Here is a 15468-nt window from a genome sequence, read left to right as displayed (position 1 = left end):
TTCGTGAGCGCTCCTCCCCGCTGCCACATTGCGGTGCGCAAGCTCTTGTGCTGACGACACATTTTAGTCGGTGAAAACGAATTGACTGGGTGTGATATAGATTTCGCAAGTTGTGATTCGCTAGTCTGCTCCGCACCGCAGTACCATAGGACGAAGTGGATGAACCAAGTTTTCGCATCGCACTTAGATGTGAGTCAGGAGCAAAGATATATAACATGGTCGCGCCGCACACAAAGCGATACCTCTGCATACCGATTTCGATCCGCGAACACGCTCACGTCGCAGCTACCAATAAAGAGACTTGCAATCCACTTCTCAACCTACCGCATAGTCACGATGACTTTCCGCTTCCTCGATCTTATACCAGGTACGGGAGTCTCTCCGCCTCTCTTGTAACGCGTAACACTGACGATAGACAGAACTGCGCAATCGAGTGTACCACTTCGCCTCCTTGTCTGAAGTACAAACCATCTCAAACATGAACTACCAGCATGATACCTCTCTCCAGGGCATCGGCGCTGGGCTTACGAAAGTTTGCCGGCAGATCAGAGCTGAATACTTGCCCATACAGCGCCGTGAAGCGGTAGTCGCATTTCGTTGGGACAGAATCGAACACATGGAGTATTGGTTCAATACATTCTACCCAGGCGGGCCCAGTTCGAGCGGCGGCCCTCGCGTTGTGCGGCTTTTATGGGGCAAGCCACAGGATCCTTCATACAATCGTTACTCCAATGGTTCCGCTGCAGACTTGGCTATGATTGAAGATATGGCGGAACTACTAAAGATCCGCGCGCGTTGGACATCTATTCGCTTCGAAGTCGCCCTGGAAAACTCATACCGCACACCTGATGAGTCTGATCCCAGCCTCAGGGTTTTGGCAGAGAGAGATTGCCACAAACTGTGTCTTCTTCTTCAATATGACGACCCCGCCTGGCTCTTAGCTATACGCGAAAACATATTTGACGGCATGGTAATCGAGCACACTGCTCCGTATGCCCCCCCCCAGTCATAGTTGTACAGGTTGGACCATACGGGTATTGGACGCCAAAATACGCTACCCAGCGGATTCTTCCCCTTAAAAAAGCCTTGGAGGCCTATTGCGGCATGCGAGTTGAAACTTGGGATGGTACGATGGGCTACGCGTAAATGGCCTACTGTCAATGAGCGGGGCTTTACTGCAGACGGAGGGGCGAGCGATTCTAAGAACGTAAACATGATCGAAAATCACATCATGGGGGAGCAGAATTCGTGTCGTAATGTACATTGATGTCTCAGGGAGTTAGGGTATGGCTGTGTCAGAAGTTTACAACAATTTGAACGAAATTTACTCGCTAATACATGAAACTGTGAGTGCAGCAATGCAACAGCTACCTAGGTATTCCGGATGCCCAGATAACGATCGCGAGGATGATGACGTCATGGCCCAGGCAGCTCTCAGGGTCCGCTCCTTCTACCACGACCTTCGGGTCTTTCCTCATTGAAAGCGTCTCCTGATATGAAATGTGATCTCCCTTCAGATGGATCAGGCTGCAGTTTCGATTTCTGCCAGGCTCTACCGCTCCCGCTACCGTCTTGCATATAAGAGGGTGTTTGCTTTTACTCCCACCACAGCCATTACAACATCGTTCGGTATTTAGTACCCTCCATGCCATTACCACTCGTTCCGATATATTATTGCGCATTGTTACCGTATCTTGCGTCGCGACCATCCCAACAGCCACTCGATCGACGGAGGGACTTCCCATGTACTTTAGGCTCCCAGTTCGCCTGACTCTTCATACCACCACCGCGGTAAAAGAAGCGATCACGCTGAATCAAAGTCACGACGCATTCCAACACAATAGCACGTTTCAATAACCTGCAATCGCACATTCTTGTTCTTAGTCACGAGTGCGATACCGGAGGTAAAAGTTGGAGGGAATGGCCCTCGACCTGCACAATTGCAACCACCTACAAACGCAACTAACCTTCGTGTTCAGGGTCGGAGCCTGGGATTTCGATGTATGACCCATCGCTGTGACTGCAACTACTGACACTGCGATGCTGCCTTCCCTCGTAGGTACAATAGGAAAGACCTACCCACAACCACGCGATTGGACCACGCGCTCCTTCCACGTTCTTGGATTATTGGTACAATGACATTCTATTCAACATCCCTGCTTCCAAACTCTATCATACCAACACGAAATACGATTATGACAGACGTGCCAAGCATCCCCGCTCTCTTACCTGAGGCTCAACGTCGAGGTGACGACCGATTTGGGCAATTTCCTCAGTCACCGTCAGACACTCTGGTGGCGATTATCGTTGGCGTGTTCCTCACTCACCTTTACTTCGTGGGAGATATAATAACCTCCATGGTCTACGCTCCATTACTTCTACATCCCGCAATTATCTTGAATATCTGATTATCACTATTTCCCACGCTATCAGCAACTTCTCTCAAACCCAGCAACAAGCCGGAACTACAAGACCTCATGGCGTAAGTCCCTTTTCTTCACACGTAGAGCTCATGATCTCCCCACAAATCTCTCAGTATTGGTTTGATGGACTCTGCTAACTCAGACAGCCCTACTCGCCCGAGCACCCCACCTCCTTCCCGTTCTTCTCCCAGGAAGTTTGGTCATCCGCCAGTCGTTCCTGCCCCCTCTACACCAACTTCACGCCGAAATGGCTTCAAAGGCGGTTTCAACGTCATCATGGGCTCGGAGCATGCGACTGTGCCGCCCTCCCCTGGACTGCCTGTACCTGGCTTCGCGGCACTCACCATGAGTCCTGTCCCTGCCCAGGCCCTGCCTATCCGCCAGAGCAAGCGCAAGCGTGGAGGCCACGCGCGCACTGATGCTGGTGTCAAGAAGAAGACCAAGAAGAAGCCAGATGGCACCATGGCTAAGTTGGTCGATGTTGCTCTCAAAGAGAAGGTCGGCACCAGCGACCCCGCTCTGCAGAAGCCGTTCCGCTTCATGGACCTCCCCGGAGGTAAGTCACGCGATTTTGACCCTTTTGACACAAGCTAACTGTTGACAGAACTCAGGAACCAGATCTACATGCACACCCATGGACGTCCCAAGCAGGCCCTCCTCGTTTACCGCCCGCGCCTCGCCTCTCTGCGTCCCCGCACTCGTCTCGATCGCGGCCGTACTTTGGCGTCTGATATCGTCGACCAGGACCAGGAAAAGAAGATCTCGGGCGGCAACAACAAGTCTCGTCTTTCCACTAAGCCCAAGCCCAAGACAGAACCTCGAGAGACTAACCGTCCCTTCTGGGGCCTTACTCAGGTATGCCGTCAAGTTAGGGCTGAGTACCGTCCCATCTACATGGCCAAGCAGGAGATCGGCATGGACCTCACCGAGATCGTGGACTACCTCAAGACTTTCTATCCGACCGCCACAGATGTCGTCTCCAACCTCGGTCCTCCAGGAGAGCGCAGCGAGGACGCGCCTTTTGTCGGCAACCTGACCATCGCGGTTGGAGACAAGCCCAACGAGCTGGAGCGTGCTGGTGATGGCATCGAGGTCTTTACTCTTCTTGACATCTGGGCCAACAGCCTCAAGATTGAAGCTGGGTTCGGTCGCTACCTCAAGGCCAACTACGTTGCTGAGACTGATGGTGAAGCCAAGGATCTGTGAGTTTCCCTGCCTCTTTCATCAATTGATCTATTCACTGACCATCTTACAGCTACCGCCTGTTCGGCCGTCGCGTCCTTCAGAACCGTCAATGCTCTAGCATGAACGGAAAGTGGCGCTCTATCCTTCGTAGCCGCTCACTGGCGTCGGTTCGTATTCATCGCAAGCCCGCCCAGCGTGACACTGCTCCAATCCCTGCAGCTCCTGCTATGGTAGCTCTGGCTGCAACTCTTGGGGTAGTAATCCCTGCTACCCCTGCCGTCACCAAGCCCTACCTGCACATCATCTTCAAGAAGGAGTCTGCTGAGCCTTGGATGACCCAATTTGAGTCGGTCGTTCCTACTGGTTGGTTGTCCAAGCACGGCTTTGGTGGCATGGAGCACTTCGAAGTCAAGGTCGGCGTCGACCAAGACGACTCCAACTAGCTGCCCGTTCAGAGCTGTCATCGCTGGTGCGACGTTAACGTTCCCAAAAGTTGCCATCTTGAATGGACAGCAGCGCATGCGAATATTTCTTGGGCGTTGGACAGATATCTCTACTGGGGTGTTCGTTGACATGCTCAAGATTGGTAACATTTACGAGGTTTTACATATGAAGGTATATCAACTTGATGATCGAAAGGACACGTTGGCAACGCAGCTTGCACGTCGCACCTTGGATATCATCTATCTAGCAGGAATCAATAGTTCCACTCAGGACATCCTGGTTCCCCTCTGCATGTTTGTGACAACTGATACCGGACCATATGCTCAAACAGGATGTCAAAATGAAGAGGCTGATGTAGTTTGTTTCTAAGAAAAGAAAACCCACGCCCATTTGCTTACCTCGGCCAATGAGATCGACATGTTCTCCACAGAGATACACGCGTTTTTCCGAGTGCCCACATCGCGATGGGACTGCAAGAAACACATTTATCGCCGAAGCATGTCTATAATCGTGCGCATAACGTCTTTTCCAAGGACGCTGGAAGCTCTGCGCCTGCGGCCGCACGTGCGCGACGTCATGCCCCACTGCCAGCTGCCGCGCCAAACTTCGCTCGCGGCTCCGCCCCAGTGCATCGCGAGCCAACTGCATCGCACCGGCTATCTCGTTCAACAAGCCGCGGCCTAAAGTCCACCTATTTCCAGGCGGAGGACGTTCCTTCTTCCCCCCTGAAGTCGCGATCCTGATGCGCAGCCCCCTGCATTCGCTAATGAGACAGGTACCGTTTGATGGGTCGCAACAACATGCGCGTCCTCTCGTGTCGAGCAGGCTGGAGCCCCTCGTTCGCTGCGATGCTTTTCCCGCGAACCAGGGAGCTAGCATGCGATGAGACAATTGACATCCATTGACATCTAGACTTCCCGTCTTCCGCTGGTACTGAACCCCCAAGCGCACGCGCATCCCAGCAAAGCCGTGGTACTGTGAGGTCATCGACAGGGATGACGGCCAGCCGCAACCTCATACACTGCCATAGCTCACCAGCCCCTCCCCGGTCGCTTGGTGTTTTATTTGTTCTTGGGCTTTCAAGAGATTGTGTCGTCCATATGTCTCTTTATGTCGTTTAGGTGTCACTTGGCCAATAACTTCGACGATACTTTCTGCTGCCACTGTACCTCCGAACCCGAATCGCCGTCCCATCCAGACATGTCGCGTCCACAGAGCATGCCTGATTTCGCCGCGCTCATGGAATCTTCCATGTCGCAGGCTGTCTTTGAGTCCTCCAGCTCGAACTTCGAGAAGCGCATACACAGTCATAGTCGACGACAGACATCACCGGAGCGAAAGCCTCAGAACATGAGGAAGAAGCCGAGCATCTCGCTCGCTGCTGGACTGATGATGAACACCGACACCCCACCAGCGACTGGATCACTATCGCCGCGCAAACGAAGCCAGAGCCGGCCGGCCCAGGAAAAGAGGGTTGAGATGGAAGAGGGTGGGAATCTGTTCTATGCCTATGCGCAGAGGGTGAGCGATACCAATTGCACTGTGTGCCATGGACCGGCCAACAACGGCGTACTGACTTGTGCTACAGAGCGACTATCCTGCATCTCCTCCATACATCCTCACCTTCGCCTCGGCCGCCATTTGCACGCAATGGTGGAATCTGGTCCAGCAGGAATATACGTCGTCGTCGCGACCGAGCCCGCAGTATTTCGTTGTCAGGAGCGAAGACATGGAGCTTATAATGGAAGACCCCAGGTTCTCCGATATTCAGAACAAATGGTTCTACACGTGCCAGGATAGCCCGACGTGCCCGCCGATTGTCCTACCCCTGCAACATGCGAATGGTGTTCCCGCCGTCGCGCCTCCGCACACATGCGAAGAGAAGGCGAGCACATCGGCTATCGACAGCCTGGCGGCGAGTCTGACCCAGCTGGCAAGTATAGTCGAGAGCAATGCCGAGCAAGTTCACGCGCTATCGGTCGCGCAATCGACAGGCCTACAAGCGATGCAAGAGATCAACGAGTCGAACAGTATCCAGATCAAGGCCATTTCCGAATCCCAAATCAAGCTACAAGCACTTGTCGACCAGAACGCGTCGCACTACATAGCCCTGTCCAACACGTCCTTTCAATCGCACGAGCAGAGCAGGTTGTCACAAGAGCAGACACGGAAATCTCAAGAGCAAACGCGCAAGTCTCAGGAGCAGACCAAGGATATACTCAAGACGACTGTTGCTCAACTCCAGACTCTATCTAAGAACCAGATCGAGCTGTCACAGACCTGCCAGGGTATGATGCGCAGTATCGAGACCCTTGGCGACTCTGTCACGCAGTTCACTTCAAATGTCATCTCGGATACAGCGAGCAACCAGTCACTATCCACTAGCTCGTTCAACGCTCTCGCAACCCGCATCAGCCCACCTCCTCGGAAGCTGAACAGGCGGGTCAAAGGCGTTTGGTACGAGTATGACAACGTGGGCTCGGGCTCACCCAGCGGCACCCCCAGGAAGAGAGTAGACTCGATCACTGTGGATACCCCACCCAAGAGCCCGGTTATCTACAAGCACGTTTGACGGTGGTACGGCTGGCTCCGAAGTGTTCGTTTGACACCCCCAACGCAAGAGGAGATTGACGAGGAAGCACGAAACGTGACACGACCATTGCTTAATACTTAATCATCCTGGTGGATATCGTCGCTTAATGACTCCCTCTCTTACGGTGCTGGAAAGCGCCGTCTGAGCCAGCCGTTTGTGATTTGCATTACATTGGCGTTTGGAGCGAAGATTGTATGATATGGAAGTGGGTTCTTGATGACAGCGAATCAGCTTTCTATTTCGGCTTGTTTGTGTATCTTTTACGAAAAGTATGGGCAGCGCGTCTGGTGCATTTTGGTGCGCTGATTGTTTGTGTTTACGCGACGTCACCGCTAGTCGTGCCTTCCGCAGTCGGCTCTCAATATTCTAGCCGGCTTCACATCGAATCCGCGTTTTCACCGCTTGCTGCTATTGCAATCTCTTGCCGTTCAAAAGCCTCTGCACCTCTGCAAATTTCCCTGCCTTGACGCAACCACAACCAATCCGCCCACTTCATCCTACAGAACCTACACCATTACCGAAAGCACATCACCCCCTTCACGATGAAGTTCCTCAACGCCGCTCTGCTACTTGCTCTGAGCATCTGCAACGTCGCCAACACTGCTGCGGTGCCCATTGCATCTCCCGATGTCGCCAGGTCGATCTCCGACGCCGCCGCGAGACAAGATCCACCTGCTCACGGCATGTGCTACCTATACCTCAACATCGTCGAGAAAAAGCCCCAGAACCCGCAAGACATCGACACCACCGTCTGGGTCGCCCTTTCAGACGGCCAGAACAAGACCATCGAAGGCATGACGTACGTAAACCGCTCTCACCATGACCGACTTGCCAGTCATGACAGAAGTACACACACTAACATCACGCAGTTGGGACGACGGTGAGCCTCTCAAGGGTATGCTCAACGGAAAGTCGATCGACGGCAAGCCACCCGGCCAAGCACTCAAGATCCACGGTCTCTTCAAGCCCACCGACACCTTCAGCCTCAGGTGGATCAACATGACTCCTGGCGCACACTGGGAGTGGTTCAAGTTCCAGTATACTGGCGGTATGGTCGGTACTATCGAATTCGACGATAGCTTCAAGGGCTGGAAGGATGCTTCGTGCAACCGCACTGAGTGGGTCAACCAGGACCGGGACTACTGGGACAGGTTGTCGACCTGCTACTTCGAGTGCTAGGCATCGTCGGGGAAGATACGAGAGGTACTGATGGTTGGTATGCGTGGCGTTCGGGGCGATGTATAGATCTATCTGCAGACAAGTACTTTCTCTGCACGTGATCTTCGCGTTGCTATCTCGACAAGCTCATGGGTAACATAGAAAGAGTCCATCGAATCTCTTTCGATAGCTCCAATCTTTGGCATATCATTGTGCCACACCGTGTTCTGACGTGCTACGAAGACTGAAACGACGTCCGACGTTCCGCCTCGCCGCCCAATTTGGACACGGAGGATCCACTCCGCCATGTAGCAATATGCGCCCAATCTAAATTGAGTCACGTCCACGCCTTCTAGAATTAACATGGAATAATCCACCAAAAAGCGGCAGGCGATCGCTAAACAAGCATTCTAGTAATCTACGGATACCGGGTCGAACATGGTTACACTGCAGGACTGTATGCATATGGTACTGAGAAAGGACTTGACCATTCCAGTATATAAACCACAACATTCAGCGACGGGATCAAGGTCAACAAGATCAAACCCACCCAGCTGCTATCCGCTGCAGCTCGCTCTATATCTTCATGATGTTCATCTCTGCCATTTCTCTCCTCGGTTTCATCACCTCCGCCTCCGCTCACGGCTACCTGAAGTCCATCTCAGTCAATGGCGGAGCCAACTACCTAGCCTGGCAAGTCGGCCAAGACGACTACCTGACTCCCGAACCCGTCCGCTACGCCCGTCGCATCAAAGATAACGGACCGGTTCCTGACTTTACGTCCAAAGACATTACGTGCAATGTGGGAGGTAACCTGCCGGCGAAAGGCGTTATACCGGTTGTGCCGGGGGATAAGGTGTATGTTCTTTCCATCTTTTCTACTCTCCAATCCCATTACTAGCTATGCAACTAGGTATGCAAAGCATCAGTCAAAGACTCTCAAACCCAACACCGACACTAACACCAACCCAGCAAACTCCAATGGGATCAATGGGGCTCCTCGCACTCCGGCCCCGTAATGAACTACCTCGCCTCCTGCGGCACAAACTGCAGCACCTTCAAAGGCGACACCGGAACCCCCTGGGTCAAATTCGATCAAATGGGCTACGACACCACGAAATCCCCTCCCTGGGGCTCCGACTACCTCGCCAAGCAAGGCGCCAGCTGGACCGTCACCATACCCGCTGGCCTGAAGCCCGGTGAGTATCTGCTCAGGCACGAGATACTGGGGCTGCATGTTGCGGGGACGAGGATGGGGGCGCAGTTTTATCCGGCGTGTGTGCAGATTAGGGTGGGTGGGAATGGGGAGAAGGGGTTGCCGGGCGGTGTGGGACTGCCCGGGGCGTATGATCCGGATGATAAGGAGGGGGTGCTTGTGCAGCTTTGGCAGGTGCAGGCGGGGCAGAGGGGGTATACGCCGCCGGGTGGGCCGGTGAAGATGATTTAGGGGGGGAATAGAGGGTGCGAGGATAGAACTGTGTGGTGTGCCATGGCTGCGAGGAGAGGAGGTATATATTAGAGAACAGTAACTTTCATGTCGCATTCCAAATTCAGCTCCACCTCTGCTGCTTCTAAGAGCGGGCCGCTAGATCTACAGCCTCACGAACTACTTCTTCGAGTGTCACCTTGGGAAGCCCTAGCTTACCATTCCAGATCTCTTGTTCAGCCTCGAAATCGTACCCAACATCTACATCAGCCCCGAAACTAATTGCCAACAACCGAAATGTCGCGTTCAAATCCCCTGCTTCGAAATTCTCTCGAAACTGCTTGATCTCCGGGCCGCTCTCCTTCTCCTCAACATGGAACTTGGCCTTAGTCTCTACTTCCAGTGCTTCTACAATCTGCCTGGTGCTGACCGAGAAGTCACATAAGAAGATCTGCTTGTTTGCGGTCAACCCGGGATAGACCAAGACACGCGCAACTGCAAGGCCGGTGTTCTTGCTACTCGTAACGGCAAAGCGCCCATTCCCAGAATCGTACACAGTCGCCTGCCTCCCCTTCACATCGATGCCGAGGAAGTTACCAGACTTTGATGGATCGAGTGCCCAGTCCAGCCAACTACCGCAACAAATGCTGCTCCACGTCATCTTGCCATGGCTTTCGTCGCATGTCTTGATGAGATACTCCAGCATTTCTCCCTTGAGATCGTATGTCGGTACGAGGGCGCGAGCCCTGGGATCGAGATTGTTGGCGCCGAATTCGCTGGGGATGAAGCGTTTTACGCCTGCTGCCAGTGCAGCGTCAATGAGGCGGAATGCTAGACCATCTTTTCCGCCCGCGGTGACTGGGCTGGTGGACAATGCGACTACGACTGCATCTTGACCCTTGAAGGCTTCTGTGAGCTCTTCTGTAGTGAAGGCGTCCGAAATTTTGATGATGGGGATGTGAGATGGGAACGAGGCTGATGAGGATGCGCGGCTGACAATGGTTACGTTGAAGGAGGGTTCCGCGAGGAGCGCGTCAAGTATGGGTGCACCAACAGAACCGGATGCTCCTAGGATGATGACGTTCTTGATGGGGCTGGACATGACGACACCTTCTGTCGCGACTTGTTTCTCGTGCTGGATGAGATGGAGTTTGGTTGATGATGCGTTGATCATCAACGAGCGCCTTCTCTTATACTAAACCGTCCATCCACCGCATCGGTGCCCATGGTGCCATGCTCTATAATCGACCTGCGCAACTGGCGACACTTTGAGTGCCGCAAAGGCATCTGATACATCGGCTGCGGCATAGAAATGATGTTCAATGAGTTACCGGCATGTTTCGGCACGCTCTCTGCGCGGTGATAGGTTCTGTAGAGCGATTACATGAAGTTAGTAAGCAGCACGTGACTGTGAGAGGCATCTGCGGCATCATGAGATTCGCAGTTCGGCGAGTGCATTTGCCAATGTATAGTAATCGTGAGAATGGATAAGCAACTGAGTCTTCGCTGCAGCAATCTGTTAAGTTACTCAGCCTGATGCCGGTTGAGGCAATGTGGTATGTGCCGCTACCGAAACGAGATAGCCCAGTCCAGCATGGGTAGGATGTCGCATTGTTGTGGCGCAATCGCCATCTGTAGGCCTTCAGAATGTCGGAAACTGCGCATGCGTGCCAATCGAGTATTGTTAAGCGTAGTCGCCGACTACAGGAAGACCGACATCTGAGGCGAACACGCGATGGCGGTTGTGGGACGGTGAAGAGGCCAAGTGCTAGCTGCAGCCAGCGCTCTTCGTGACACGCGCTAAGATTGCGCGCCTCCACCTGGCAGCTTGCTCCTGCGTGCTGCACACTCGACCACCTGCATCATCCAGTACAGTACTGCCGATGCTGCCATTTTCCATCCATAGCATGTTGGCTTCACGACGTCGCGCAGGAGGCAAAATCAGCCGCATGACTGATATTTCTACCTCGGCTGCTGCCGCCTGCTTCTGATCCGGCTGTTTTTTGCGCAGCACACCAAAGCCTTACGCCACAGTCTTACGAGCAACTGTTATAGGAAAGACACCATCAGCAACCTACCTTTCAGAGAAGACGCCCATCAGCGCTTAATTCATTACTAACCACATACTTTGAGGAGAATAGTGTGAAAATGAGGATAAAGAAGAAGACTCTGATGCACTGGTTGCGATTTGGACACAGTACACCACTTCTCCGCTTTCTACCATGACGGCAACATCCGAACATCTCGAAGCTTTTGCACCTTTGACATGGGCTACACCGTACCTGACATCTCCCAGCTGGATTGCATGTGACCGCCAGCGAGGCACCGAACCGGGTGAAGATACGGACCGATTTTGTCGCGACACAATGCGCGCGAACAACGGCGTGAGAAACTGGCTCGAGCTGTACGAGAAGCCGGCGCCAGGCGCCAAAGTCACAAAATCGATATCTCTGATCAAGTATGGAACCGGCTTGAACGGCTTTCCCGGCATCTGCCACGGTGGCGCATTATTGACGCTCATGGACGAAGCAATGCTGCATATCCTGGTTGCCAATACTGTGCTTGAACATGGCCTTGGCTTTATGAAAGTAGGAGAAGACTATTGGAGACTCCAGCTTCACGATGGAAAGTCGGCACAAGAGGTGCTTAAGGGCCGATTAGCCACAGCCACCATGGACGTGAAGCTTCTGGCGCCGGTGTTATGCCCTGGTGTTGTCGGCATTGAAACGATTGTACTTGGGGACACAGGGAACAAAATGCGGATGAAAGCCACGATGAGGGATCGACAGGGCAAGCCGCTACTTACAGTCGAGGGGCTGTGGATCAAGATTCGCGGTGCTGCAAAACTATAACCACAACCACCGCCAGTGTGCGAAGCAAACCACGACAATTGCACACGCTTCTCAGTTCTCCGTCTCACTCTATATTTCCTATCGCAGGCTCGAGTAACCTGCCACCCAACGTCTATCTCCATCGCACGTGCGCAGGGATCCCGGATGATCTCGCATTGATCTCGGGCACGCTAACCCACCCGAGCCCTGTGAGCTATTGGTCCTTCCTGCAACGGTAAACCTCCGAAATCAATGCCTGCAACAATATGTGCACTGCGCAGCATGTAAACACACATGCCATCCCTTTGGCCTACCATTCGTTATGACGTCTAAGGTAGCCTAACCTATCCCGCACCACACCTGCGAGTCAACATCAAGGTCGTTGTATACTTAAGAGCAAGCCTACATTGGTAGAAATTTGATCAGACTGTACGATCAAGTTGTCAAGTCCTCAACACAGTTCAAGATGCATTCCATTCTGGCTTCCGTCTACGCTCTCTCTTCCCTGCTTCCCCTCGCCATTGCCCAAACCTCCGGCACGTTCAACACCCTCACTTTCAATGTCGCTGGTCTTCCTGCTGCTCTGAACGGTAACGATGTTCCCGGTGATAAGACAACAAACACTGCCCGTATTGGAAAGTTGTTCTCTCAATACGATATCGATGTCATCAACGTTCAAGAGGACTTCAACTACCATGCCACACTATATGCCAACGACGATCACCCATATAGGACGCCTACCAGCGGAGGAGTGCCATTTGGCAGCGGCTTGAACACTTTGAGCAACTATCCTTACACTGGATTTCAGCGAGTCAAGTGGAACACGTGCAGTACTTTCGAGTAAGTCAAGCTCAAACGATGGCACAAACACATTGCATAGTACGACACTGACATAACACTCTGTCAACAGTAGTGCGGACTGCCTCACACCCAAGGGCTTCACTTTCATGCGTGTCAAGATTGCCGAAGGCGCAGTAGTCGACATGTACAACCTACACGCCGACGCTGGGTAAGTCACCTACTTCCTTCAACCCTGTAACAACCCACTAACCCTCCATAGCACCACAGCCGCCGACAACAAGGCCCGCGCAGCCAACCTGCGCCAAGTCTCCGACTACATCAAGGCCAACTCCGTCGGCAACGCCGTCGTCGTCTTCGGCGACTCAAACTCGCGTTACACACGCACCGACGACATCCCCGACGTTTTCAAGACCGAAAACGGCATGACAGATGTGTGGCTCGAGCTTGTCAAGAACGGGGTCCCACCTGCCAAGGGCGCCGACGCACTTCTCTGCTCGAACCCCTCCACGACTAACGAGTGCGAGATCGTCGACAAGACCTGGTACCGCGGCTCTGACGCTGTAACGCTCAAGGCCACGAAGTTCGACTACGCAGGCCACATGTTCCTCCAGGAGAACGGTGACTTGTTGAGCGACCACAACGGTGTGCTCGTTGACTTTTCCTGGAGCCTGAATGCCCGCCGAAGCGTGTCTGATGTGTTTGGCGGTGAAGAAGGTACGTGGTACAATGATCTGAGCGCCATCTCCAGTCTCGCCAGCCCGAAGGTGTCTTCCATCACGCTCCGTGGCAAGGAGCGCGTTGATGCTGTTTCCGTTAGCTTGACTTCTGGCCAGACGCTTTCGCATGGTGGGACTGGTGGCGAGGCGACTATGCTCACTTTGGCTGCGGATGAGACGCTGACTTCTGCGCAGCTGTGTCAGGGTCAGAAGAACGGTAAGACGAGGATCTTCTATGCGCTATTTACGACTAGTGCTGGGAAGACGGTTTCTACTGGTGTTAAGACGGATGATTGTGTTACGAGGACTGCGGGGACTGGTCGTGGTATTGTTGGCTTCCTTGGTCGTTCGGGCGACGAGGTTGACCAGTTGGGATTCATCTACTCGAGCGCTTAAGAATGTTCGATGTACGTGGCCCTTAGTTGGATCAATAGAATGTCTCATGCCCATACAATTAATTTCGATCAACAATGACTGAAAAGTTAAATGCCTGAGTGAGCATAGGTAGTTTGCTTTAGTAAGCGGGTAGATGCTGACTGCAAGCACATGTGAACTGCACTCGCGATGTCCATGTTGTTACATTGAGCTGTTCACGTATCCTACATATCGATAAAGCAAATCCGCCTCCCCAAAATAGTGTGTATCAAAGGAAATAACAAGAAAGAAACCGTAGCTGAAAAGAAATCATCATCCCATCCTCCCACTGGATTGCCAAGAAAAGAAACATAACGTCTTGCAGTCGTAGTCGACCACTCATAAAAGATCAGATGAGGCCAGCTCTGAGATTACACCATAACAGAGACGGCCGTCTCTAAGCATAGACCCAGTACTGCGCTTCATAATCCACAGTAACCACCTGACCAGGTGTCATACCATCGCAAGTTGCCGGTGCCATTCCACCCACAGTGTTGAGACGGTACACCATCTTGACACCACTGGTTGAGGCTGTTTGCGCTTCAAGCCTGAGCCACTTTACATCCTTAGTCGCATCGGGCGCAGGCGTATCGTCGACTTTCTTAGCCACCGTGTTGCCAAGACCAAGGATGTCGAAGTCGGGAGTAGTAGTGTCGAGGAAGAAGTGTGTGCCGATAGACGCGGATTCTTGAACGCGGCCTAGAGATGCAGTGCCAGCGGTAGGGTTGGATGAGATTTCGCATGAGGCGTTGAAGAGTTGGGCTAGAGCGCCGATTGCGGCTGGTGTGGCTGTCGCGTTGCTGCATGTGTAGTTTTGTGTGCCCATGCCGAGCGCGACAAGAACGAGGGACATGTCGGCCGTTGGTGGTGGGAGCGCAGAGGCGGGCTGCTGGATGCCGCTGAGGTCGCAAGATGGTGCTCCAGGTTGCGCTGGCTCTGCGGGCGCGGTAGTGTTGGCGGTGTCGTCGCAATCCTGACGAGGATAGATTTGCGGGAGGCGCGAAGGCGCGGTCATGGCCATTGGGATGAGCGCAAAGGCCGTGAGAAAGAGTGAGGCGTGCATGTTGACGGTTTCCGGTAAAGAGGGCTTTTGAAAATCGAGAGACTTTTGTGTATCCTGAAGTTGTGGATAAGAAAGAAGGTGTTGTTGGAATTAACGAGTATGCGAACGAATGTAGAGCTACCAGAGCCCGAAGAAACGAATGAAGAATGGAATAAGGAGGCTGAAAGGCTGAAAGCTGGATAATTGCGCTTCCTCTGGTCCTACCTGGATGAAGACGTCAGACGACTTATATAAAGTTCTGTCATTCCTTCGTCGGACCTTCTCAGGTAGCTTCTACATGGATTTAGATTGCAAATGCGGGTGATAAAATGTCAAAACGTTTGACATGATCCTTAGGTCGATGTTGGTGTTTCGACAGGATCAAGATACGTTGGGGCATGGATTAACGGTTGAAGTGCCGTGGTGTCGGGCGAG

At 53.0% G+C, this 15468-nt stretch overlaps 8 protein-coding genes across 8 annotated transcripts; 6 read left to right on the top strand and 2 right to left on the bottom strand.

Annotated features, from left to right (window-relative positions):
* Positions 1 to 2699: 2699 nt before the first annotated feature.
* On the top strand, positions 2700 to 4051 carry J4E85_006480 (uncharacterized protein; the record flags this gene model as incomplete). Its single annotated transcript, XM_051470717.1, has 3 exons — positions 2700 to 2979; positions 3028 to 3625; positions 3679 to 4051. 3 exons carry the CDS (start codon positions 2700 to 2702, stop codon positions 4049 to 4051), a joined length of 1251 nt encoding a protein of 416 aa, XP_051324927.1.
* A 1201-nt stretch (positions 4052 to 5252) lies between these two features.
* J4E85_006479 (uncharacterized protein) lies at positions 5253 to 6624 on the top strand (the record flags this gene model as incomplete). The annotated part of the gene is made up of 2 exons (XM_051470716.1): positions 5253 to 5573; positions 5641 to 6624. The coding sequence occupies 2 exons, from the start codon at positions 5253 to 5255 to the stop codon at positions 6622 to 6624; spliced, it is 1305 nt and encodes a 434-aa protein (XP_051324926.1).
* Positions 6625 to 7187: 563 nt separating this feature from the next.
* On the top strand, positions 7188 to 7824 carry J4E85_006478 (uncharacterized protein; the record flags this gene model as incomplete). The annotated part of the gene is made up of 2 exons (XM_051470715.1): positions 7188 to 7444; positions 7515 to 7824. 2 exons carry the CDS (start codon positions 7188 to 7190, stop codon positions 7822 to 7824), a joined length of 567 nt encoding a protein of 188 aa, XP_051324925.1.
* Positions 7825 to 8392: 568 nt separating this feature from the next.
* Positions 8393 to 9250, top strand: J4E85_006477 (uncharacterized protein; the record flags this gene model as incomplete). The annotated part of the gene is made up of 2 exons (XM_051470714.1): positions 8393 to 8661; positions 8776 to 9250. 2 exons carry the CDS (start codon positions 8393 to 8395, stop codon positions 9248 to 9250), a joined length of 744 nt encoding a protein of 247 aa, XP_051324924.1.
* Positions 9251 to 9374: 124 nt separating this feature from the next.
* On the bottom strand, positions 9375 to 10331 carry J4E85_006476 (uncharacterized protein; the record flags this gene model as incomplete). The annotated part of the gene is made up of 1 exon (XM_051470713.1): positions 9375 to 10331. The coding sequence occupies one exon, from the start codon at positions 10329 to 10331 to the stop codon at positions 9375 to 9377; it is 957 nt and encodes a 318-aa protein (XP_051324923.1).
* A 1120-nt stretch (positions 10332 to 11451) lies between these two features.
* Positions 11452 to 12081, top strand: J4E85_006475 (uncharacterized protein; the record flags this gene model as incomplete). The annotated part of the gene is made up of 1 exon (XM_051470712.1): positions 11452 to 12081. One exon carries the CDS (start codon positions 11452 to 11454, stop codon positions 12079 to 12081), a length of 630 nt encoding a protein of 209 aa, XP_051324922.1.
* A 445-nt stretch (positions 12082 to 12526) lies between these two features.
* Positions 12527 to 13973, top strand: J4E85_006474 (uncharacterized protein; the record flags this gene model as incomplete). Its single annotated transcript, XM_051470711.1, has 3 exons — positions 12527 to 12900; positions 12971 to 13069; positions 13121 to 13973. The coding sequence occupies 3 exons, from the start codon at positions 12527 to 12529 to the stop codon at positions 13971 to 13973; spliced, it is 1326 nt and encodes a 441-aa protein (XP_051324921.1).
* A 415-nt stretch (positions 13974 to 14388) lies between these two features.
* J4E85_006473 (uncharacterized protein) lies at positions 14389 to 15054 on the bottom strand (the record flags this gene model as incomplete). The annotated part of the gene is made up of 1 exon (XM_051470710.1): positions 14389 to 15054. One exon carries the CDS (start codon positions 15052 to 15054, stop codon positions 14389 to 14391), a length of 666 nt encoding a protein of 221 aa, XP_051324920.1.
* Between the last annotated feature and the right edge of the window lie 414 nt (positions 15055 to 15468).

The sequence above is a fragment of the Alternaria conjuncta genome, assembly GCF_024043145.1.
Source record: "Alternaria conjuncta strain BMP 0040 chromosome Unknown scaffold_9, whole genome shotgun sequence".
Classification (NCBI taxonomy): Eukaryota; Fungi; Ascomycota; class Dothideomycetes; order Pleosporales; family Pleosporaceae; genus Alternaria; species Alternaria conjuncta.
This window is presented reverse-complemented; position numbering and strand designations above follow the sequence as displayed.